The 26,854-nt window shown below is 42.2% G+C and overlaps 1 protein-coding gene and 1 non-coding gene across 2 annotated transcripts; both read right to left on the bottom strand.

The window, feature by feature from the left end:
- Positions 1 to 22,586: 22,586 nt before the first annotated feature.
- On the bottom strand, positions 22,587 to 22,668 carry TRNAS-GCU (transfer RNA serine (anticodon GCU)). Its single transcript has one exon. It is a non-coding gene; the product is annotated as a tRNA-Ser (tRNA).
- A 2,294-nt stretch (positions 22,669 to 24,962) lies between these two features.
- Positions 24,963 to 26,607, bottom strand: LOC148864648 (late embryogenesis abundant protein At5g17165-like). The gene is made up of 2 exons (XM_088974260.1): positions 26,219 to 26,607; positions 24,963 to 25,522 (listed from the first exon to the last, which is right to left on the bottom strand). Exons 1-2 carry the CDS (start codon positions 26,338 to 26,340, stop codon positions 25,243 to 25,245), a joined length of 402 nt encoding a protein of 133 aa, XP_088830386.1. The 5' UTR covers positions 26,341 to 26,607; the 3' UTR covers positions 24,963 to 25,242.
- Positions 26,608 to 26,854: the final 247 nt, after the last annotated feature.

Raw genomic sequence — 26,854 nt, 5'->3', positions numbered from 1 at the left:
TTAATGATGAAAAGCATGTTGATACACCTATGGAGCTAAATCTTAAGCTTTCTAAATCTGAAGGTCCATTACTTCCTGATGCTGCCTTATATCGCCAGCTTGTGGGGTCCCTCATTTATCTCACTATGACTCGACCTGATATTTCTCATGTTGTCTAGGTTGTTAGTCAATTTGTTTCTGCTCCTCGTTAGCCTCATATGACTGTTGTTCATCACATCATTCGATATGTTAGAAGCACAACTTCCCAGGGACTGTTCTTCTCCTCCTCCTCTCCTATTCAGTTGAGAGCATATGCTGATGCGGATTGGGCTAGTTTTCCAGACACTCGTAGGTCCACGTCTGGGTGGTGTGTTTTTATGGGTGATTCACTCATCTCTTGGAAGTGTAAGAAACAATAAATAGTTTCCAAGTCTTCCAATGAAGCAGAGTATAGGGCCAAGTCTTCGGTTTGCAGTGAGATTGTTTGGTTACAGTCTCTCTTTATGGATCTTGACATTCAGGTTCCTACTCATATTCCTACAATATGAGTGCAATCAAGATTGCATCTAACCCTGTCTTCCATGAGAGGACCAAGCACATCGAGGTGGACTGCCACTTTATCCGAGATCTCTTCACGATTGGGTCTATGTCGCTTCCTCATGTAGCCTTGGACATGCAGATTGCTGATATCTTCACCAAAGCTATGACTAGAGTTCGACATCTCTTTCTTATAGACAAACTGATGCTTATGTCGAGGCATCAGATTGAGGGGGGTGTGGAGACTCTAATACTTGATGTACCTTATTAGTATAGTCCCTATTGTATATTACTTTTACATCTTATTCTTCTTTTCTCTTTCAGCCCTGTATGGGCATTCTTGTAATTGTACATATCTTTTAATATATAAGAGACTCTTTGAGGTGGGGGTCATTCATTCTTGACACCTCTAAGATTATTCTTGTTCTTTTCTCTATTCGGCCAAGAGTGTTAATAGCATGCATATATGTAGCTTCTCCATTTTTCTCCAAAACCCATCAACCTTTGAACCTCCTCCAAAAAACCCCACTCCACATGACCATATGCCTTTTCAATATCAATCTTGCACATCAGCCCCAGCCTTCCAAACCTAAACTCATCTGGCCCCAGAGCTTTATCCCTAGAGATTCCTTTCAATGCCTCCTTTACATCTGCCATCTCAAAGCTACTCTCAAGCCAAAGAGAAGCAAATTCACTCAGTTTCCTAGGCTCTATCCCCCCTAATGCCACCCAACTCCATTGTCTAGCAGAGTATAGACCTTTATAGTATTCCACCATTTTTTCTTGAATACCAGGCCACTCATCCACTACTTCATCACCCACTTGATTCTAGAAATGGTGTTACATCTATGACATTTGCATATGCATAATGAAAGCAGTGTTCTTGAAAGCAGTGTTCTTGTTGTCAGCCTTCAACCAAACTGCCCTACACTTCTGCCTCCAGCTCTCTTCCTCCCTTCCACCTGCCACCCACCCCATTTCTCCTCCCTCCATTCCCGGAAGTCCAGATGATCAAACCACATATTCTTGAAGCAAAACGGCTTAGCACCCAACACCCAGACACTTTCCTTAACAGAATTGGTTTATCATCAAAAGGAAGTAAGGTAAGGACCCTAGATAACTTCCCTGATTTCATCAACCCAATCCCCTGTAAACAAGAATCTATCTAGCCGTCTGAGAATTGACAGATGCTGCCCATTTGACCAAGTAAACGTCCCTCCCATCAATGGAGGATCAATCAACCCAACATTGGAAATGAAATTTCCAAATCTCCTCATCCCCACGCTGACTCTCCCCTCCCTACCCCCTTTCATCTCACTTCTCCTTCTAACCACGTTGAAATCCCCCCCCCCCCAAATCCGTCTGACCTCCTCCAGCTCTTTCCAGAAATCCTCCCTCCTTCCTTCCTCATTTGGGCCATACACATTGGTAATTCCCCAACACCACTCACCCCCCTTTCATGTCCACCCAATGACTACTTGAGAGTCACCTCTTAGAGAACCATTCAACCTAAAAGCTTAAGCTGTTAAGTGAGGTCCTTGAATAGGTTTTATTCTCTAACATCACTTACAACCTGCAATCCTTTGTAGCCCATGTCAACCTCTGAAGTAAGGAAAGAAACTCAGGTTTAACTGCTTTCTCGTTACAAATAGAACCTAAATATACAAGACACACAAAGGTGCTATCATCCAAAATCAGTGTTGTTGATCCATAAAAGTTCTTCAACACCAACACCAATCTATTAGTTTAGCGACATGTTTAAAAATCCTTGAAAATTTTAAGGATACATAAAACATATTCCTGTTCCTTTCTACCATGGTCCCTAAATATAGGAATGCTACCACATTCCTAAAAGTGCCACCACTAGAAGTGAATTTCACTATCAAAAAGGCCTACAGGAGCTTGTGAAGTTCAACGGCACACTTTCCAGGGGCTCATGAAGTACAAAAGTGTACTTGTTAATAGAGTGTCAGGCATTTGCAATGGGGTGTCTTTTTCCCCTTGCTCATCTTCCCCGAACTGTTTCTTTGCCGGGTTATTAAATTTCCACGGTCTTTTATGCTGCAAACTGATTTTTTTCCGAGCTGATAATGTGCTCTCTGTTTGTCTACGCCGAAGTTCCTCTTGGCTTGCCTTGTGGCACATAGGGCCTGATTTCGTCAACTTCGCTTTGTGGTTTATAGGTAGTATCGCCTTAAGTTCACGATGTTCCACGTTCGAGGTACTCGTTTGCCTTCCAAAGTTTCGAGTTCGTATGTGCCCCCGAGCGCTCTTTTTACTTTATAGGGCCCTTCCCAATTAGGTCGAAGCTTACCCATGCCGGGTTCGGGCACCATAATCTTACGAAGGACCAAGTCGCCGACTCGGAAGCTTCGTTGCTTAACTCTGCTATTGTAGTAGCGAGCTACCTGCTGCTGGTATGCCGCTGTTCAGATGTGCGTGAGGTCCCTTACCTCGTCCAGTAGGTCGAGGTTGGTACGTAGCTCGTCTCCGTTCATCCGATCGTCGTATGTTTCTAATCGCAACGTTGGTATTTCGATTTCCGCTGGGATCACTGCTTTAGTGCCGTAGGTGAGGTTGAAGGGGGTTTCTCCCGTGGCTGCTTTTTTGGTCGTTCGGTGAGCCCATAAGACACTTGGTATCTCTTCGGCCCACAATCCCTTAGCTCGATCCAGACGTGCTTTCAGTCCGCGCAGGATGGCTCTGTTCATTACTTCCGTCTGACCGTTTGCCTGCGGGTGCGCGACTGACGTGAAATTTTGCCGAATCCCCATGTTCTGGCACCACTCTTGGAACTTGATATCCTCGAACTGTTTGCCGTTGTCGGAGATTAGAACCCGAGGTAACCCAAACCGACATACTATGTTCTTCCAAAAGAAGTTCTGTATGTTTCGAGCCGTAACAGTTGCCAGAGGTTCGGCTTCTATCCACTTCGTAAAGTAATCTACCGCAACAACTAAGAATTTTCTTCCGCCTGTTGCTGGTGGGAATGGCCCTAGGAGGTCGATGCCCCATTGTGCAAAGGGCCACGGGCTGGCGAGGTATTTGAGGTCGGAGGCAGGTTGATGGTGGATGTTAGCGTGCTTCTGACACTTGTCGCATTTTCTGACGAGCTCGACAGCTTCTGTCTTCATCGTTGGCCAGTAGTATCCTTGTCGAAGTGCCTTTTGGGCGAGTGCTCTGCCCCCCAAGTGTCCGCTGCACAGGCCTTCATGAGTGTTGCGGAGTACGAACTCGGCTTCGGTAGGTCACAGGCAACGCAAATAGGGGAGCGTGTACGACCGTCGGTATAACCGTTCGTCTATTATGACGTATTTGGCCGCCTGGCGCTGCACCCTCTTGGCCGCATTGCGTTCTGCAGGGAGGGTTCCGTCTATCAGGAAGCTCGCGAGTGGATCGATCCAGCTCGGCTCTGCTTCTAAGACGGGAGCGACCTCCTCTGTCCCCCCGAGAATACTAGGCCGAGGTAAGTCCTCTATGTACACAGTTCTCATATTGTTGTGACTCGTACTGGCTAACCGGGACAGGGCGTCGGCCTCAGTGTTTTATGACCTCAGGATTTTCCTGATGATGTGTGACCGAAAGTTGAGCAGGGCTTCTTTTACTTTGGCCAAATATGCGATCATGGAGAGATCGCGTGCTTCGTACTCGCCGGTAACTTGGTTTACCACGAGTTGAGAATCGCTGTAGATGACCAAGTGCTTTGCCTTTACCTTTCGCGCTAGGTCCAGCCCGGCAATCAGTGCTTCGTACTCTGCCTCGTTGTTGGATGCCGCGAACTCAAAGCATAGTGCGTATTCTAATTTTGTGCCACCCGGGCCGCACAAGACTATTCCAGCTCCGCTGCCTTGCCGGTTCGAGGAACCATCCACGTGAAGGATCCAGGGCTCCTCATCCCAGTTCGCGCTTCACCTGACCAGGAGAGATGCCACACTGGCTGCTACTTCACGGGGTTCGGACTCTATGGGCTCAAGAGCTCTGGGTTTGCCCGAACTGGGGACCTCGGGCTCGACCTGTGGGACTTCGTGGCTGAAAGTGCACTCGGCGATAAAATCTGCCAAAGCTTGGGCCTTGATAGCGGTTCTCGGTTTGTACTGGAGGTCGTACTTGCTGAGTTCGATGGCCCATTTCGTCAGTCGACCGGAGACCTCGGGTTTGAGTAGAACTTGTCTAAGAGGTTTGTCAATTAGGACGATGACGGTGTGAGCCTAGAAGTATGCTAGTTTTTCTATCTCCGGGTACCTTGCCTCTGCTCCCTGCAAAATTTTACTAACATAATAGATGGGTCGTTGGACCCGGGCCGGGCTAAGGTTGGCATACTAGCGAGGTAAACTTTTAGTTCGTCGAACGCGAACTGGTAGTCCTGGGTCCACTCAAACCCTTTGCCTTTGACTGCCTTGAAGAAGGGTAGGCAGCGGTCTGCTGACTTAGACAAGAAGCGGCTTAGAGCGGCTATGCGGCTGTTTAGCCTCTGAACCTCTTTTACTTTTCGAGGTGGTTTCATATCTAGAATGGATTTTACTTTGTCCAGGTTGGCCTCAATACCGCGCCGATTGACAATGTACCCTAGGAACTTGCCCGAGGTGACACCGAAGACACACTTGTTGGGGTTCAACTTCATGCTAAACTGACGCAGGATTTGGAAAACAGAATCTAAGTCCTGTATTAATTCTTGTGAAAACTGAGTCTTGACGACCATGTCGTCTACATAGCACTCTATCTTCGTACCAATCAGGGGCCGAAATAGCCTATTTACAAGTCTTTGGAAAGTCGCTCCGGCATTTTTTAGTCCGAAGGGCATGACTTTGTAGCAATACAGACCGAACATGGTTATGAAGCTGGTTTTTTCCTCATCGGATGGGTCCATCCTAACTTGGTTGTAGCCCGAGTAGGCGTCCAGGAAGCTTAGCAACTCGTTTCCCGAGGTCGCGTCCACTAGGCGGTCAATTCTGGGGAGGGGGAAGCAATCTTTCGGGCAAGTTCGGTTCAGGTCGGTATAGTCGACGCACATGCGCCACTTGCCGCTTGCCTTTTTTACCAACACCGGGTTGGCCACCCAGCTCGTGTAGTGGACTTCCCTTATGAAGTTCGCTGCGAGGAGCTTCTCAACCTCCTCGTCGACCGCTCTCCAGCGTTCTGGGGGCTAAGTTGCTTTCTTTTGTCTAACGGGTCTGACTACAGGGTTAGTATTAAGTTTGTGAGTTATCAGTCCGGGGCTAATGCCGGGCATGTCGGCCGCGGACCAGGCAAAAATATCTAAATTTTGAAGTAAAAAACTCACCAGTTCGGCTCGTAGGGGGTCTTCGATGGAAGCTCCGATGCTTAGTGTGCGAGCTGGGTCCGTAGCTGAAGTCGGGATTGCGATTGTTTCCTCCGTGGGCGAAGCTCGCTCCTCACCTTGCTCCACAGGCCGCTCCAGTTCGAGGTCGTCGGCCGCCTTGGTTTTTCCCTTCAGGGCAGCAACGTAGCACTTGCGGGACTCGAGCTGGTCGCCCTGCGCTACCCCTATACCGAAGTCCGTAGGGAACTTCATGGCCAAATAGTAGGTGGAGACCGCCGCCTGTAGGATATGCGTGATCGGCCGCCCTATTATGGCATTGTATGGGGAGGGGGTCGCGACTACCAGGAAATCATGGTTGAGTCTGACCGCACAAGGCCATGTGCCAACTTCCATAGGGACAGTTACTTTTCCGAGGGGCCTGACTTCCTCTCTGCTGAAACCTACCAGGGGAGTGTTTGCGGGCTTCAGCTCGCTCCTCTGTAAATGCAGCTGGTCAAATGCTGATTTGAAGAGGATGTCCGATGAGCTGCCCGAATCTACGAGTACGCGCCTGACCTCGAAGTCGCTGATCCTTAGCTTAATGACAAGCGCGTCATCATGGGGGTAGTGGACTCCTCGCGCGTCGTCCTCCGTGAAAAAGATTGGTTCTTCGGTCTTTGGTCTCTTTGGGGGGTTCCGTTCTTCGAGGGCCGCTTCGCGAACTGAAGTCCGGGTTGCTGCCGAGGTACACCCCGCTACCACCGGACCTCCCACTATTACATGGATGGTTCCCCGAACTGGCCTCTCTTCCGAAGGCTGCTTCTGCAATGGTTCGGCAGGTCTGTTTCTAGACTCGGGGGCATCCTTTTCGTGCTCCCCTTGCCGACCTGCTTTATTGTTATTGTTGTGCTGTACAAAGTTTCTCAAGTATCCGCGACGGATGAGTCCCTCTATCTCGTCCCGGAGATTATTATACTGTTCGGTGCTATGACCATGGTCCCTATGGAAACTACAATACAAATTCTTATTTCTCTCGCTCGGATTTCCCTTTAGGCGAGGTGGCCACTTAACGTACAGGGCGTCTTTGATCGTCATTAAGATCTCCGTCTGCCTCGTGTTTAACGGCGTGTAATCCGTCCGAACTGCTAGGGGGCCCAGAACGACTGGTTCGGCTTCGGCTCCCGGGTCGGGTTTTTTCTATTCACCGGGTTGGAGAGCTCGCCTTCTCTCTTTCTTTTTTCGTTCCCGCCTTCGGTTCGTTGGTTGATTACTTCCTCTATCCTCATGAACTTATCCGCGAGTTTGAGGAATTCGGCCACGGTCGCGGGCTGGTTGGCCACCATGTGCCATTTGAATTCTTTGTGCGTCACCCCTCTTTTGGCCGCCGCGAGTTGCACTGTGGGGTCCAACCGCGGTATCTGCAAGCATGCTTCGTTGAATCGCTTGATGTAGCCCCGAATAGATTCTCCTTCTCTTTGGACTACTCCGAAGATGCTTTCCTCCGTTCTGGGGCACCGTTGGCTGGTGACGAAGTGTGTGGTGAAGACTTGCACGAACTGGGCCTAGCACTTTATCGACCCGGGGGCCAGGTTCCTGTACCAAGTGCGGTCTACCCCCCTGAAGGTGGTGGTAAAGGCCACGCACATGCACGATTCGCTGGCCCTGGCGAGGTGCATTTGCGACTGAAAGGCGTCAACGTGGTCGTTGGGGTCGAAGGACCCGTCGTACTTGTCCAGAGGTGGGAGCTTGAAGTCTTTGGGTAAGGGGACCGCCAGGAGTTCCGATGCAAGGGGGGAAGGAACGGAGAGAGCCGGGGCAGCCCCTACCTCGCCCGAGCTCATGTCTTTGCCTCTGAATTCCGACAAAGCACGGGTGGCGGTTCGGCGACTTCGCCGGCGCCTTCGCCGTTGAGCGGGCCTTGTACTGGCGTTGCTGGCCTCCGTGTTACCGAGCTTGATGGGCCCGGAATGCTGGTAGTCCGCCGCCAGGGCGCTGAATCGGTTTTCGGCGAGTGGGAGCTCGGGCTTGGAGCGCCGGGGTGCCGACCTCGCGGGTGAGGTTCCCGACCCGCCCGCGGGTTGCGAGACGGGGATGACACTTTTCTCTCTTCGGCCTGGGGACGAGGCCTGGCTGTTAGGGTAGTTCTGGGGCCGGGAGGCCTTCGCCTGGTGGGGGCGTCCATCCTGCGGGGAGGCCTTGACCGGCCTCGGAGCGGGGTGGCGAGGTGGAAGTAGTGGTTGGTTCAGTGGCAGTTGGGGGAACTGCTGTTGATAGTGATACTGGGAGATGTTGTGCAGCACTTGGTGCTGGTGAAGCTGGTGTTGCTGGAACTGTTGCATTTGGGCTTGCATTGCCCGCATGCACTGCATCAGGTCCTCCAACCGGTTTTGGCTAGCTACCAGGGGGACGACAGTTGGTTCAGTGAAGGTTGTCTCAATGGGGGGAGGAAAGGGGATGCTTGTGGTAGGAAGGTTTACGGGTGCCACTGCTTGTGGCGCGTTCAGGCTAGGGATCCCATCCGCCGAAAGGGGGATGGTGAACTGTCCAACGCACACTACGGGGACTTGAAGTTGCTCCCCGGTGGCGTTTGTCTCTGTGCCACGTCCGGTGTTGCTGGAGGAGGCCATGAGTGTTGGGTTTTTTGAAGAAAAGGGGTTATCGAAGTTTGGAGGGAGGCTTTTTGAAGCGGTTTCCCACAGACGGCGCCAATTGATGGAGCGCGATCCGGCTGGTCTTAGTTGTCCGCTGCCTTGCTTCCGAACGGGGTAGCAGGGAACCTGAAACGGAGGAGATGGGGAAGCTCCGGGGGGAACCCGGTGCAGAGGCTCCGAAGCTCAAGTTAGAATCCTTCAAAAGCAAGGTAATACCAGATAGCGCAAAGTTTTCATACCTCCGTTGTCGGGGGGCAGGGGGCTCTTATAGTCACTTCGTGTACTCGTCCCGAGGCTCTTGTCAGGTCGGGTATGATTACCCTTGTGCTTGTCAATTCGGTCGTCGTCATTTCTGCTGAGATAGAACCGTCACTGCCTAACCGTCTAACTGGAGATGGCGGTGTCAGTGGCGGTGGCAGGTGGCTGTTTAGAGTGCTACCGCCAAACGTCAGATCCCAAGTCAGTCAGGCGTGGCGCCCTCGGGCACGGACTTCCCTAGTGTCAGGCATGGTACGACTTGTTTGGTTTTGGTGCCCAGAAGGTGATGCGAAGTGCTGAGCGAGGCGGACTTGAGCTCGGAGGTATCTATAGGGCAGGTCAGTTCGGCGAGGTGTATCCCGAACTGTTACAAGGTGGGTAAGTTCGGCGAAGTGTATCCCGAGCTGTTACAAGGTGGGTCAGTTCGGCGAAGTGTATCCCGAGCTGTTACAAAGTGGGTCAGTTCGGCGAAGTGTATCCCGAGTCAGCGAAGTGTATCCCGAGCTGTTACAAGGTGGGCATGTTCGGCGAAGTGTATCCCGAGCTGTTACAAGGTGGGTCAGTTTGGCGAAGTGTATCCCGAGCTGTTACAAGGTGGGTCAGTTCGGCGAAGTGTATCCCGAGCTGTTACAAGGGTTAGTTCGGCGAAGTATGTCCCCTTGTTCCCGCCTAGGCTTGGTCCCTTTTGCCGAGCTGTTGTTTCTGCCACGTGTCACATAATAGAGAGGTCGGGCCAAATCTTCCTTCATCAGGTTGGAAACTTTGATTTCGGTGACGAGTTTGAACTTTGAACAATCCGTTGATCTCGTACCGTCCCAGCTTGATACCAAGTTTTGGTTTGGGTGGCGAGTTTGAACAATCCGTTGGAAACGTTTTGTAATGCAGACCGCACTCGGGAGTCGGGACTACACACTTCCGTTCGCTCCGTGTTATTACAAATTTACACGTGCATGCATAAATATCCGTCAAAATCTGCTCTACCATTTGCACTTTCTTTTAGCTCTACTTTTTATAAGTATACAACTATATACAATTTTGCGTCCTATTCAATTTTATATCTATTCTTTTTGATAGAATTGTATCTATTTTTTGTATTTATGATTTTCACTCCTTTTTGATACAAAATTTGCACCATCTTCCTTCGTTAATTCTTGTTACATAAAAAAGGATTTTTTTTTCAGAAAAAAAAAAAGGAATTTCATTCTTAGTTTATTTTACTTATTAAAAACAAATAAAACAAGATGAAATCTAAAGCAAAAATTCAGATCTCCCGCCCACACATCACTACAGCCGCACATTTGAAAACATCTCCCACATTTGTATGTAAGGAGATGTACAGTTAAGCGGCAATTATCACAAGTAGGGCCTTGAAATCAACCCAAGGAATGGGGCCCCTTGAAGCAAATTTAGTTAAAAATAAAATAAAAATGAGCTCAGTATAAAATTTACCTCATTTTTGCTACATTTGTCTATACAGCAAAAAAATATGGGTGAATTTGAGCCAACCCAAATATGTAACTACTTGAACTCGACTTGTCTAAAAACACAAGGCTTTAGTTTAGACTCAGGCTCAATTTGGGCTAAAAACAGGAGCTCATTTTTTTTCTTTTTTTTTTTATATTTCTTTTTTGAAGGGCTAAACAACAAAGGGTAGCTCATCCTCCAACCCATAACCGCCCCAACCCAGGTTTAGATAGGACTCGATCTCAAATCTCCACTATGATCAGCAAGAGATCTTATATACCAACCAGCTGGTTCACATTATGCAAAAGAACTCATTTTTTCATTGTGATATATATAAATATTACTCAAGCATCAAGCTTGACACAAAGATGGAAATGTTTTAAACTTTTAGTGCTTGTAAGCAATCTTGTCGATAAAGTAATTTAAATGGCTAGGGATGGCAATATTTTCCCATTTCCCCGATCCCTGTGGGGATCTATTTCAAACAGGGCGGGGATGAAGATGATTTTCCCCCTGCAGAGATGGGGATGGGCGAATTTTCATCCCCATTAGCGGGGACGGGGATAGCACTCCCCGCCCTGTGGAGACCCCGATCCCCGCCCCATGGGATCCCCACTAATATATATGTATATGCATGCATACATTATATATATATATATATATATATATATATATATATATATTAATATTTTAAAAATATATATGGTTGAATATGTTTGAATCTTTTCTAATAAGATTGTAAATTTTAATTATTTTATTTTTATTTTTTTAATAAAATAAAAATTGAAAACAAAATGATTAACATTACAAAAAATCATGAGGAATGGGGATCCTCGTGGGATGGGGATGAAGATAACCTTATCCCAATTAGCAAGGATGGGGACAAGGATGGAGAGAGACAACCCATTGCCATTCCTATAAATGTCTAATGTCTCTTTATATAATAATAATAATAATAATAATAATAATAATAATAATAATAATAATAATAATAATAATAATAATAATAATAATAATCATCTGACATACAGTGAATGTACAAGATGAATGAACCTATCATAAGTAGTTGTTAAGATATATATCATAAGTAATTATATATATGCCCTTTAACATTTAATTGCACACATGCATGCTCGTGCTTTTACACCACTTATTATAAATGGTTTTGAATATGGGCCATGCCCATGGTCTTTTTAAACCTTGCACAACCATAACCTTTCCCTTGGGCTGTAGTTAGACCAGCTGTAATTATACTTTACAATAAACTTTTGGGCCTAGTTAGCGATATATTTGTTGTTGTCCGGACTTGGTGTAACTGTTGTTTTACATTCCAAAAGCATGAACCAATTCCAGGCTTTGTGTTTTAGGCTCCATTTGCAAGGAGTATAAATGCAAATTTGTAGAGTGCAAAATCTTGTATTTTGTATATATTTGTATTGTATAAATACAAATTTTCAGAGTACAAAATCTTAAATTTTATATTATTTTGTATGTATTTTCTCTATACATATTTGTATTTGTACTCTTTCTAAACTGAGCCTTAGGGTTTAGTGTTTTTGATTTAGATGGTTATATTTTTAAAGCATTTCTTGCCAAATTACAAACATTTTTCACTCATTCCCATAGGCAGATTTATGTATATGTTAGTGGGCAATTGCCCTAACTGAAATTTGAGTTATTTTTTATAATAGTGAACGAATTTAAAATTTTTCATAATTTCCCACACTCAAGTATAATAGTAGAGGGTTTGTTTTTCTTTTTGGGTAATGAGTAAGGGATCAAATAATGAAACTCATGCCTAGGGGTGGATTCGAGCTGAGCCGAGCTGAATAGTATGAGGCTCAAGCTTAGATCACCAAGGTTGTATAAGGCTCGAGCTCAATTTGAGGAAAATATTTTATAAAAATAAAAAATTATGTATAACAAGTATTTTTTATTTGATATTTAAAAAGTTAAGAATTATAATATTTTATTATATATACTATTTTCTATAATTTTATTTTATATGTATATATATATATGTGTGTGTGTGTGTGTGTGTGTGTATTTGAGCTCAGCTCGTTTATTAATCGAGCCTGTGAATTGGGCTTGAGCTCGGCTCGAAGCTCGATTGAAACTGAGTCGAGCTCGAGCAGCTCGTGAAAAACTCGGCTCGTTGCCACCTCTACTCATGCCTCAAGAATCTAAAACTGAAATGATGAGAAATGAAGTGATTCTTATACTCTCATTTTTTCCATTATGACAACTAAAAGGGTCATTCAAACCATTTATTCTCTTTTCAAGTTTAGCGTTGGAGGCTTAAAGCAAGTTCCTAGAGCACGGATGAGGAAACCAGGGAGTAAGGGTGGACATGGATCAAGCTTTTCTCAAGCTACTAAAGCCTTGGCTCAAGAAAAACTTGATTTGAACCAAGACAATTGAAGCTTATACATACATACATACATACATACATGCATACATACATATATACATGTATATATTTTATATTTTTTAATTATATATATGTTTAATTTGTTATGCATATAAGGTTTATATGATTTTTTTTTTTAATTTTTTTAGTGGATTCTTGCTTGAGCCAAGCTAAGCTCGAACATATGAGCTTTTGAGCCAAGCCAAATTCAAGCTAGCATTTCTAGCTCGAATTGAGTTTGAGCTCAAACTAGAGCCCTATTGTTTTATGTTGAGTCAGATTCAGCTTAGCTCAGCTTGAACCCACCCCTGTTAGGGAGACAAACCTGGTAGAATCCTTCCCTTCTAGTTCTATTCACTCTACCATTCTTGAAGGACAAAACACACTTGATAAGATCAACAATGTTTTATTTTCTTTTTAGATTTTAGATCCCTATATGGTTCAGAATATCACAAAAAATAGGAGGAAAGATGATCCATTTGTGAGATGTATCTATTTCTCTTAAAGTGTTTTAGAGTTAATATATTTTAATATCAATTTTTTGTTTTAATTACTCAAATGTTATGACAAAATTGATGTTATGATAATGTCTGGCCCCATTAATTAAAGGTCATAGACCTATCATTGTAACTCAAACTTGCCAAAACTTTAATAGAAATCATATGATTTTTATGACATGATAGTTAATCTTGTTTTGAACAGTGTTTTTAACCCGTCATTGACCCGACCAGTTGAACGTTCAAATCATCACCCAACCTTGATTTTTGGTTCTGCTTCTATTAAAACCATTTGGCCTAGGCAGTTTAATAGTTGACCCATTCGACCCAGTACCTAGTCATCAGGTTGCAAGTTGCACACTTAATGTATGTGCAAACTTTTAGAGGCCTTAACTTTGCACTCTAATGTTCGATTGGGGTGATCTTTTTTTTTATTTATTTTGAGTAACTTTTCGAGATATATGGATCCCAAGGAGCCATATGCGCCTTGATCTGCTATTTTTGATAAAAAAAACTTTTTTGGCCTCAAATCAATTTTTAATATTTTTGTTAAAAAAAATTAAAAGCATAAATTAAATATAAAATAATACATACATAATATGTAACACACACACACACACACACACACACACACATATATATATATATATATATAATAAGATGCTGATGTGGAACGGTCTGACTCGTTTGGCCTAGACGATCAAATAGATGACCACAACCGGGAGGCAAAAACTGGTTGGCCTCTGAATCGATTTTTACAACATTGGCTTTGAAAGAGAAAAATCACACGTATTGGGCTTATTGGCCATCACCCCATAAATTATGTCAACATTGTCCAGTCCCATGCAGATAAATGAATTTTAACACTATTAAGATTTAAATTCCAGTTCTTTAAATATAGGTATTAGGTATTTATATTTTTCTTAGAAAAATTAAGTAATTAAAAATTTCTTTAGAAAATAATTTTTAAATTAATGAAATAGGAAAGATAAAATGAAAAATATTAAAGGAAGACTTCAAGAGTGCTTCAGCTATTGTTGGCTCTATTGCCTCAAACTTATTTTTCATTCCCATAATGGAAAATTGTTTAGGGTCAGTTTGGAAAGAGTACAAATACAAATATGTACAGTGCAAATACATACAAAATATAAGGTTTTACACTACAAATTTGTATTTGTACTCTTTCCAAACTGAGCCTTAGGTTGTGTTTGATTGCAATGAAAATAAAATTGTACTGATGCAAAAACATAGCATGCAAATGATTTGTGTAAACTCTTACCTATTTTTTTATTTTAAATTTAGCTTATTTTGTTTGATTGCAGTACAAATAAAGTAAATTAAGACATAAAGTAGAATAAAGTAAAATACAAAACAAAATTAAGCAAAAATTTGCATTTTTTACTTTTGCACTCCCATGCATTTATACTAATACAAATAATTTTAGGGTGCAACCAAACACAACCTTATATACATTAATTGTCAGAACCTAAAACACTTCTAATCTGTTGAAGCCTAAAACATGGTCTTTCAATCTTAAGTGGCATTATCCACAAGAACTTCCCTTGGTTGTTTTTATTGGTTAAGAGGGGGTGTTTGACAATGTTTTCTGTTGTCTAAATCAGAAACAACTGCTATGACAGAAAAATAAAATATAATATAACACCCCCTAAATGCGCAGAACCGCCGGTTCTGACACTGTTCTCAATCATCCCAACCCAAATTTATAATACTATAATAGTAATGTTCTTTTATAAAAGACTTTGGCTTCTAACGCTAATGGGAAGGATACATTCAATAAAAATCACATTTTGAATTTAGAATTGAAAGCATAAACCTGGGAGGGAGCAAGGCTAACTTATTCTGTTCGGCTAAAACAAAAATTCACTAAAATTTTTGACCGGGAACCAATCATGGCTTTAGGTCTGGTTTTGGAGAGATCGGCTTCAGTCAGTTCAAAGTCCATTCCAACATTGTTCGAATAGTCATCATAGCCTTGCATTGGGAACATCCCAATACTTCTATACTTTATTTTATGGGGAGTTATTTCCAATGCAAGGCTATGATGGCTGTTCCAATGGACTTTGAACTGACTGTATCCGGTTTAGGTTTTAGACTCCAAAACTGTCAGATCAGGCTTTTGGTCAGATAGTCAGACCGTTTGACCCAGGAGCTGGTGATCAAAACGGTTCCGCTTTAGGCCGGTTTTTAAAATCCATATTGTTATTACCTATTTTTGATATTTTGGTTGGAGTTTTTTGGCCAAGTTAAAACCCAAGTTTCTGTGAAATCTTGAAAATTTTCTGTAATATTTTCAGATTTGATGATTTTAATTCATTCTCACAAAGTGAAATTGAAGTTAAATAATTGCAATAACCTCCCCGAACTTTCTGATCCAATTACCAGACTCCATCCATTAAAATTCTCAAAAATATCCAAAATACTCATTACCTTTGACCAATTAATTTCCAAATTTTGTTTCATATCAACCATTCAAAGGTAACGGCGTAACGCCAACTTCGATAAACCGACGATTTACACTTTTACAGCAAACCGGGATACGCATATTGACTCAACCCGAATTAGAACGAGTTCTGGGTTGACGCGTTGAGTTTTAAAAGATCTGATATTAGGGAAAGAATGATTTATAACTAGCCGGAAAATGTTTTAGCGGTTTTTGCCGTCCGAGTTTGGTGGATGCTTTTGTTGGGAACCTTTCGCAGGCAGTTTCAAACCCGCATCCTTTTGAGGTCGCGTTCTATGCACCCATGAGCCTCGAATGAGATGCGAACACGTCATTTCATCCATGTTAACTACTTTATTCCCATTTTTAACTCGGAAGTAGACCTGTTTATGGGCCTGATGGCCCGACGGGCCGGCCCAGCCCAGCCCGGCCCGGCGTGGCCCCCAGATGGGTTTGAACAGGCTTTTTGGCCCGTAGCCTTGGGCCAAAAATCCCAACCCGCATAAAATTCGAGTTGGAAGCAGGCTTTACCAAAATAGCTCGACCCGAGCCCAACCCTGCCCCAACCTATAGTTAAACATAAGTAAAAACCTATGTGATGTCCATTTGAATATTTTTTTTTGATTTAAGAAGGTTGTTGAGTCACTTGTAGGCCCGTTGTTCATTTAAATAGGGGAAAAAACATCTCAATTAAAATAGATAATGTTCATTTGAATAGGGAAAAATTCAAATTTCTTTTATTAGGTCAGGCTCGGGCTCGGGCTTGGACTTCGAGCTTTCTATCAGGGTCGGGCTCGGGCCCAAGTTGTAGGCCCGTTGGTCGGGCCGGGCCGGGCTCGGGCTCGGGCCTAACATTTTTCTATTAATAAAGAGTAAAAGCCTGGCCCGAGCCCGACCTGGCCCGGCCCGGCCCAGCCCATGAACAGGTCTACTCGAAAGTGATGTCCTCTCCCCCTGAGTTCTTCTCATGCACAATTGTACCAGTGCAACCTCTTCCCTTTCTACAGACGTACCTCTACTCTCCGTTGCTTCTGTCATTCGCCGCCTGCTCTTCCTCCTCCGCTATATCCACAGAGACGTCATTGTTCTTGGGGAACAGTTGCATGGAGCGACAACCCATGAGCTGACAACCAAATGTCTATGCACTATGGAATGGGTTTGATTGGTCAATTACATGAGAAATTGTACATGCACACTTGATTGAAAAATTATCTTTTCTCTTATAAAACTCAGTTTTAAATTTATCCTATATTGGAAAATTATAAGCTTTGTTTTCAGTATTTTAATAGGAGCTTATTTACACTCCTTAGAAATAGTAGAGGAGAGTATGGGGGTTTGATACCATGAAATGCGCCCGCACATGTGTGCGACGCAATGAGGCGCTTTAGAGGCACACTTTGCGCGCACCCGCGTGGCTTGCGAAGGACGGCTTTGGTTTTGGTGTGGTGCTGACCATTGATCACGATTCGATCGGGTGTGATCAAGAGGCACAATTCAAAGTTAACAGTCATTAATTGTTAACTACTTTTTAAACAGTCACAATGTTTGAAATTGTGATTGTTCAAGGTGCCTTCTTTAAACCAGCATCTACATTTTCTTCATACCTCTTCATAAACTATTTAAGGAGCATGAATCAGACTTAAAAAACACACATTTTTGAAACCCACTTTCTCTCTCTCTCTTAGTTCGGTCTGTTATAGTCTCACAGAAGGTTTCTCCAGAGATTCTTCAACTCTACTGGTTGTAGATTCTCGCCCAAGTTTTTGTTGTATCCTGGAAACGGATTTTCTTGTAACCCAACAACAAACTCAGTGAAACTAAGTGGGGGCAAATAACGTTCTAAAGGCAGTGTCTTCAGACGCGCCTCATAGCTTCTCCTCCAAAGTTACAGTGACCCCATTTTCCAACAATTTTAGAATGTTATTCTGCAATGGAGGCGGAAGCAAGCATGACTTCGATCAAGATGATGAACCAAGATCTTGTTTGACTAGACCAGTTCGATGGAACATACTTCAGCCGGTGGCAAAACAAGATGATCTTCTTTCTGGCCAAACGAAAACTATACTATCTGTTGGACCCGAATCTACAATCACTTCCTGAACCCACTGACAAAGACTCAAAAAAACTAAGAAGGAAAGAGTAAAACAAGAAGATGACTCACTTCTGTGCCGATGACACATATTGAATCCTTATCGGACTGGCTCTACAACTTCTACAAGGAACTTACATCTCCAAAAGAAATCTAGAAGGCCCTGGAATTCAAATACGAATAAGTATCTTATTACAAAATACTTTGACTTCACCATGAATGACCATAAACCCATACTGGAGCAAGTTCATGAACTACATGTGATAACCAATAAAATCCCATCCCTTGACATCATCATTCCTGAATCTTTCCAAGTGGGAGCAATCATTGCCAAACTTCCACCATCTTGGAAGGACTACATGAAGAAGATTTTGCACAAGGCTGAAGAACTTATCTTGGAGCAAATTCAGCAACACCATCGTATTGAAGAAGAGTCTCGGATTAGAGACAGAAGGGATAAGACCCTATCCGGTATGCTAAACTCTAAGGTCAATTTTGTGGAACATGGATTGAAAAAGACTAACCATGCATTGCAAGTAAAGAAGAATGATGGAAACTTCAAGAAGAGCAACAATAAGAAAGGATCTTGCTATGTTTGTGGAAAGAATGGGCATTATGCCTGAGTCTGCCGACATCGGAAAGGCAGAACCAAGTTTGCAAACATGATAGAAGACAATCTAGTGGCAATAATTACTGAAGTCAACATGGTAGAATCGTCTTCTGGATGGTGGTTTGATTCAGGCGCCATAGTCCATGTTTGCAAGGACAAGTCTTTGTTCAAGACATATGAAGAAATGACTGATGGCTAGGAAGTACAGAAGGAAAACCAAACATATGCCAAAGTTGTTGGAAGAGGCAGCGCAGAGTTGAACTTCACATTCAGAAAGACACTGACTCTCCTGAATGTTCTCCATATTTTAACATTAAAAAGAACTTAGTCTTAGTAAATCTTGTCTGTAAGAAGGGATTCAAAGTTGTCTTTGAATCCAACAAACCAATCCTATCCAAGAATGGGATATTTGTTGGAAAGGGATATTGTTATAATGGTATGTTCAAATTAAGTATTAATGAAGGAAAAATTTCTAATTATATTATTGATTCTTTTTCTTTATAACATGATAGATTAGTACACATGAACTTTAAATCCATAAAGAACGTGAGCAAACTTGGTATAATTCCTTACAATAATGAATCAACTGAAAAATGTGAGATATGTGTAAAATTTAAAATGGCTAAGAAACATTTCCCTAGTGTTGAGAGAAATTCTCAACTTCTAGAACTAATTCATTCTGATATCCGTGAACTCAGTGGTGTTATAATTAGAGGAGGTAAGAGATATTTTATAACATTTATAGATGACTTTTCTAGGTACACCTATGTCTACCTTATAAGATCTAAGGATGAAGTATTTGACATGTTTAAGCTGTATAAGGTTGAAGTTTAAAAGCAATTAGAAAAGAAAATTAAAATCCTTAGAAGTGATAGGGGTGCTAAATGCTTTAAAAATAAGTTTAATTCTTTCTGTGAGGAATTTGGAATAATACATCAGTCACCTATATGAGGTCAAGTAAAAACTTGGTTGATCCTCTTACCAAGGGCTTGGCCAGAGAATTGGTAAGAATGACAACCAAAGATACGTGATTAAAACCCTTTACTTAGTCACCTGTAATGGTAATCCAACCTGAATTGAAAAACCATCAGTATTGGGTTTAATGGGTAATAACAAGTTACAACAATGTGACTGTTAGCACTGACATTGAGAAATTTTCCATCACAACATAAACAGTGTTGTCCGTTATGATGAGAGGTTGAGTTAAATTCTTAATGAAGTTCTGAAATGTGTCAAATAACGAAACACATAGTGGAACTTCACCTATGTGAATATAGAAGTGGTGCTGCTTCTCATGAGAGTTTGGGTTTTCTCTCGGGATTGTTCATGAAACTAGGAAAGAAGCACATGGCCATAACAATGCTCAGCAAAACTTGAAGCTCTTGGATACTATACATTTTTGTGTGTATATGTGTCTCCGATCTGTCTTGAGAGTGATTAGTTTAACGTCTTACCACCAATAACTTTGATAAGGCTCTGAGATATCTATACTAACAAAAGGTTTAAGTTGATAAACACCTTTTGTATGCATAACTGTGTTATAATAGTTTGGATTGAGAGAGAACTATGTAATTGATTAATCAATGTGGGGGATTGTTGGGTTTTAATCTCATAAGAGATTAAATCCAATGGGTTTGATTGGTCAATTACATGAGAAATTGTACCTACACACTTGATTGAAAAATTAGCTTTTCTCTTACAAAACCCAATTTTGAACTTGTCCCACATTAAAAATTTATAAGCTTTGTTTTTAGTATTTTAATAGGAGCTGATTTACACTCCTTAGAAATAGTAGAGGAGAGTATGGGGGTTTGATACCGCACAACGTGTGCGCACATGTGTGCGGCGCAATGAGGTGCTTTAGAGGCGCACTTTGTGCCACCCGCGTGGCTCTCTCTCTCTCAATCCGATCTGCTAAAGTCTCACAGAAGGTTTATCCGGAGATTCTTTAACTTTGCTGGTTGCAGATTCTAGCCCAAGGCTCTGTTGTATCCTGGGAACGGATTTGCCTATAACCAAACAGCAAACTTAGTGAAACTGAGTGGGGGAAAATAACGTTTTAAAGACAGTATCTTCAGACGTGCCTTAAAGCTTCTCCTCCAAAGTTACAGTGACCTCATTTCCCAACAGAAACTTGTGCCCATAGTAAGGAATCATCTTCACGGCCTCCCCCTCGTCGAATTCACTCAGACATTCAACACAGTCGACGGGCTCCTTGGCTCTCCCATCGTAGGTGAACACCGACAGAGACAACGGTATTTGGATTGAGACCACGGGGCCGACGAGTCTGACCCTGCTCTGCACTTCTGGCATCAGTTGCGTGAGAGATCGAGGGCATTCTCTTCGACAAAGCGGCAAAATGTAGATGAAGAAGAAACCCATGAAGAAGAGAGCGGGACGGTTAAGGCCATGGAGGAATCGAAGGTGGAGATGGGTTGCAGGGGCCTTCTAGTAGTAGTAGTAGTAGAGGAGTTATTTGCAGGGGTTAGAGTTGGGACTGAGGAGTAGCCATCTCGACGGAGAGAGGGTGAGTGGCTGGTTCGTGGAGGCGCATCGTCGTTGAGCAACTTATGAATGTTGGGCTTCATGGATGGATGAGCGGATTGTTGGTGAGATTAGAAAGCGCGGTTTGTAGAGATAGAGGGAATGAGAAGAATTGAGGGAACGAGAGACAACGTGAACAAAGGATCTTTAGATCTTGGCTTGGAGAGAGAGAGAGAGAGAGAGAGAGAGAGAGAGAGAGAGAGAGAGAGAGAGAGTTACGACTGTTGTGGATGGAGATTGGATAAAAGAGAGAGGAGACAGACGGACAATTTGACGATGAAGATTTGATTTGGAGTGAATCTGGATGGGATTTAGGGGAGAATGGCCTACAAAACGGAGAGAGAGACAGAGACATGATTGAGGGGCATATTGTAATTTGCAGTGCGCTCGGTGGAACTGGTGAGGAGTTGTTGTAGAACTGGAACTGGAACTTGGCTTATGCATTCACAACGCCGATGGAACTGGAGAGGCATTGCCAGTGAACCGCACGGGTGGGCTTTGGCTTCGTGGTCCCAGCGTTATGAAAGATAAGAGGCAAAAAGGATGAGATCTGACACCCATCCACATCCGCTGCGGGTGGCTTCTGCGTTCAGTGAGATCGCCGGTCACAGGTGGATGCTTCTGGGCTAGGGGTTAGCGGAAGAAAGTATGGGAGGATGTGTTTTAACTTTTTCGTCTTTTTGTATCCGGATCAACCGGATTTTTTAACTAACAACTAAACGTCTGTTAACATTGATAAATTTTAAACACGCCGATGTGGGCGTTTGTGATTGGCGGGTGCAATCGTCCAGTGCACCCATGGGTGCAGAGAACGCAGACTCCATTCCTCTCAGGGAAAGTGTGCACCTCACCTCTTACGGAGATGGCAATGTAAAAGGTTAACAATCTCTTTGGGGTAGTTTAATATCAATAAAAGTAATATATTTAAAATAATTTTAAAAATAGATTTAATTTTTTAAAAATAATATCAAAGGCAAAAATACTGTTTATCTTCTTCTTCTTGTCATTGGTTCATCTGGACCACCGTCCGCCGTTGCCCGCCGCCTTAGCCTCCGGCAACATTGTGGGAAATGGCCGGAGGTAGAGGTGGCAGCGGCAGCGTTGGTGGTTTATCTGTCCAACGTCGCCACCTGAGGCGGAGGTAGAGGTGGACGGAGGTGGTGGCGTTGGATAGAGAAACCACTAGTGCCGCCATCGCCACCTCTGCCTCCGGCCACCTCCGGCAACGTTGCTGGAGGCGGAGGCAGTGGAGTAAGGTGGTGGCGAGCGGCGGCTCTGATGAACAAGGGGAAAGAAGAAGAAGATGAACAGTATTTTTGTGATATTAAACCATAAAAGTTGCCCTTATATGATAGAAACTAAATCTTTATCTTTGCATGTATACCCTTCTTTGATTCTTTCTCTTCATCTGTATCATCTCTAACTCTCTTATCAGTATACATAGTAGACCAGCAATTTTTGTAGATGAAGACGATATTGCAACATACACCATAAAGATCGACTACAGACGACCATCGTACACTAAACAAGACTATTTACATCAGGCTACCAGAAAAAATACTCTCTCAGGGAGAAACTGATCAGTAGGAAGAAACTAAACAAGTCGAAGTGTTGAACATTTCTGAGGAAAACTTTGAAGGAGAAAGAGCTTCATATATATAGAGAGAGAGAGAGAGAACAGCAACCTTGAATCTTATTCCGTTTTGGTTCTGTGTCCGTGCTCAATAATTTTCTTTTGTTGTGTTCCAACTTCGAGCATTTTATCTGATGTCCAAAAAAATAAACGACAGAAAGGATTTTCTTGAAGCAAATAAAACAAATTAAAACGTCGCCTGAGAGATTCGAACTCTCGCGGGGAAACCCCATGTACTTAGCAGGCACACGCCTTAACCACTCGGCCAAAGCGACTGTTACACGCATGAATTCAGTTACATATATTATAAGGGGGAGGAGGGAAGGACATCAGTTCAATTTTTGTTTGGGGCTAAAGACCCACTTTATTAGCTTTTTACCTTGCCTCCACTTACTAAGCTATATATGATAGTTTTTAACAAAAAATTTAAGGGGGAGGGCAAGAACCTCCACCAATATATTTGGCTCGGCCCTGAGTACAAGGAATAAACAGGAGAAAAACTGTTAAAATTATATATTTATTTATTTATTAAATGGCTATAAATAAAGACATACACACAGGAATAAACTAAGAAAATTTCAATTAAAAGGAAAATCTATAATGCCGAAAATACATGCATGATACCGAAAAAGGCTTTGACCAATTTTGATGAAAATTCATGTGATTGGTTATTATTTTTTTGATATTTTTATGATGCAGGTTGATAAGTTGTGGGTTTTTCCAGTATCATGTTTTTTATTTTGGCATCATAATCGAACCTAGAAAAATAATAAATTAAAATATCATTTAAATCAAGGAAAAGAAAGCTATTGATTTCATCATTCAACTAATTATTTAATTTTTTGATATCAACAAGTTGATAAGATGACTTGGGTTTTAGACACATTATGGCCGCTACATATGGTTTTTGGGTTATATTCTGATGTAGTCACACTGTACCATCATATTCTTCATGAGATCTCTCCTTTTTCGTTTTTCACCAAGTATTCAGATTCCAGAGTCCTTGGGCTTTACACAAATAGAACGCTTTTATATGAGAAGCTTCTAAGTGATTACATGTAATAAGCTAGACCATTCAATGGTGGGTCGTCATTATCTGACCATGGGACAGACAACACATGATAAGTCACTATAGCTCCATATATGTCATGTTCCAATTCCTATTCCTATAGTATAGCCCCACGAAACCCAGCACATAACTTTTTTCTTTTAAAAATTCCCAAGCTTTAGCATCCTTACGGTACCTCTCCTCTATTGGGGAATCAATGCCTAAACCGTGCACTATTCCATTGTACTTCTGTCTACCTACATAAATCCGTACGTAATCTGTCATTGTTAAAGACCGTAGAAAGCTCTTGCGTAGAATGAAAAGACCTAAAAAAAAAAAAAAAACACAGATGAAAAACCCTAGTCGAGGGAATAAGCGAAGGAATAATTTGAATATGGGCTTAATTTTAGATGGTTTGATTTAGGGCGTTAATAGACCAGGTTTGGGTTGAACCCATCCTAATGAAAAACCAAATTCAACAGGTTAGGACAATTCAATAAGACATGCATATTGGGTCATGTTCAACCAATCTAGACTTATTGTTATTGGATTGATTTGGAGCTGATCCATTTGTAATGGATAAATGGATTTATATTAGACTGGGTAAGTTGAATTAATATTCGGTCTAGGTCTTAGAATATATAAGAGTGAACTAATTAATAAAAGATAAGAGTAAGAGTAAACTAATTTTGGGTTGGATATATACAATCTGAATTATAACTAATTTGAATAAATTAGACAGTCTTAAATTAGAATAAAAGATTTTCAGTCTAAAATATTCATTAGATTGGATTAGACCCATTCCAATCCGAAATATTTATTGAAAATATTTATCAGATTTTCATCTGTACTGAATTCATATTGGATCAAATTAGGTTAGACCTTTTATGTTTGCCCAAGGAATACAAATATAAATATGCAAAGTGAAAAACGTTATATTTTGTATATATTTATATTTATATTCTCTCTTATATTTTGTATTTTATATTCTTTTATATATATTTGCTTTTAACATATTTGTATTTCATATTCTTTTCAAACAGAGCCTAAACAGTTTCTTGAGGCATCAAAACTTAGCGACAATTATCCATCACTTGACCTAAAACCATACTTTACCCCTTTAATATTGAACTTATAACATAGACAAGCACAAACCCATCAAATATTTAATTAATTGTAATGAAGGCGAACATCAAAGTTGGAGTATTAAACACTGGACCCTTCATGCGAAACTTTATCAACTTATAATTAATTAACTTAAAATGAAGACGATTAAATTAATTATAATGAAGACTATCGATAAGGCTTGATGAAGTAGGGTTTGATACCATCTTCAACTTTTGAAGCTAAACCCCTTGAATAGATTTGTATTCTCTCTCTCATGCATAGAACTCTGGATAGAGAAGCTATACATGTCTCACGATTAGAGAATTATATATCCAAGTAGAGCTATCCATATATACAACATGCACCACAAAGTAGCAAAAAGTAGTAGGAGTATTGAAATTAAGTACCTCCAAGTTAAAACAAACCATATCTGTATATAAAGATGCCAACATATTAAAACTACATGTCATACTCGTATAAACCTTGAGGAGACTACCGTATTTATACTGCTTATTTATTATATTATAATACATTGGATGTATATATCTGACATATAGATATATAGATATAGATATATGACCACCCTACTATATACGACTCTTTCCTACTATTATATTACTATGCAGAAGCTGTCACGGTCTGGTATTCTCTCCTCAGCCACGGCCCACGAGTAACTTAATTAGCCTTTTCCAGTTCAGAATTGTTGAGGTTTCTCCACGTCCTCTAGGTAACGGAACCAGAACTTCTGATCCAACACCGAATTGCCACCATTCGCCGGTGGGGCCTGGAAGCCACCCCCTTCCCCACCGGCCCTATCCTTGTTCTCAGTCGCGGGTACAAACACCCCAGTATGTGGGTGTGGAGCCCAGTACTTGTCCGACTGCGCCTGGATCACATCGTCGGGGACTACCGATGGACTGACCTGATCGTCGATGTTCTTCTCGTATTCGTATCCAGAAATGTGCGCACCCCTCCTGCATACATCCACACCATAGGTAGATATCATTGCATAAACATCCATACGTGACACGTCGTTGTCGTTAGACTGAAGGAATTCTGACAGGACAGCTCTAAGAAGGGCGCTAACTACCGTACAGAGTACAGTACAAACTTAACGGAAAGAAAAGCAGACGTTACAAAAAGAGATTTGAAACGGAAGCTTGCGGAAATGGTCCCTCGAACTCATGTTATCAATACCGTCAGGCCCTACGGACAGAATAAAATACTCGGAGAAGACAAAAAACTGAAAAAGAGATAAAAAGACACCGGGAGTAGCTGAGGAACTGAAGCTGAGATTGAAGCGGTTAGGCGGTGAGCTTCTCAGCTGTCCTCACGCCCACCGATTTCGACACGTGACCAAAATATTTGTATCGATCTTATTCCCTGTCTTACATCTGGAAATGGAACTGAGATGGTGACGAGGACGATTTGGAGCCCGCGAGGAACGGGCTTACGAAATATCATCGATCAACAATGTTGGAAAAAAGAATTAAAACCTAAAAGTACGAACTAGAAATAAGAACAAGCTCTCGCAACTGATTCCAGGAAAGCTACCTTCGGACAATCGCTTTATAAGCAGAGATTGATCAAAGTGAAACGATAACTAGAAAGTAGGAGTGTAAACGATGGCATGCATGTGGCTATGTGAGAAGTAGGATAAAAGAGTTTACCTGAACGCAGAAGCTAGGGGCGAGGAATATTGCGGCGAGTCTCGGTAGCTGCCGGTCCAGATCTGGTTGATGAATCGCCTCCGGAAGCTGACGACTCCTCGAGATTGTGAAGTAGCGGCCATGCAATTAGTGGTAATTATTGTTGGGAAGGCTCTGATCGATGAAATTTTCGCAAGTAGAAGAGAGAAAGCAGAGAGAAAGCAAGAGAAGCAGCAGAAGAGCTCACGACAAGGCTAAGAACTGGTTTTCTCGTTCTGTTTGTCCCCAAATCCCTCCCTATTTATATCCGACTCCCTCTACTCGTCTGTCCATCTCGGTCACCCGCCCAACAACCTCTCTTTCTCACTTCTCAGCCAACACCCACTCCGTAAGTCTCTATCAGAAATCGTACTTTTTCCCTCCATGCACTCTATATTTTAACGGTGGCTATCAATTAACGGAATCTGCTTCTCTGCAAGTACTTTTTTTATTTATTAAACGGAATGATTAGCGATGTAAACGGAATGATCATCGTTTCTTACACGATGAATGGAAAAAAAAAAAAAAAAGGAAAAAGCGTCGATTCGTTCCGTTTGTCGTACTATTGTAACTTTTAACGGTGCCAGTTAACCAGTGTCTAACTAAAAGGTCATGATT

This window comes from Nelumbo lutea, chromosome 3, assembly GCF_056320005.1.
Source record: "Nelumbo lutea isolate HS-2025 chromosome 3, American lotus-T2T, whole genome shotgun sequence".
Taxonomy (NCBI): domain Eukaryota; kingdom Viridiplantae; phylum Streptophyta; class Magnoliopsida; order Proteales; family Nelumbonaceae; genus Nelumbo; species Nelumbo lutea.
The sequence above is the reverse complement of the archived record's forward strand: the minus strand, read 5'-3'. Positions and strand labels throughout refer to the sequence as shown.

Coding starts and splice junctions, on each gene's coding strand:
- LOC148864648 (XM_088974260.1), bottom strand. CDS start 26,340: ATGGCCGCTACTTCACAATCTCGAGGAGTCGTCAGCTTCCGGAGGCGA. Junction 25,523..26,218: donor CCCCTAGCTTCTGCGTTCAG/GTAAACTCTTTT, acceptor GGATGTATGCAG/GAGGGGTGCGCACATTTCTG.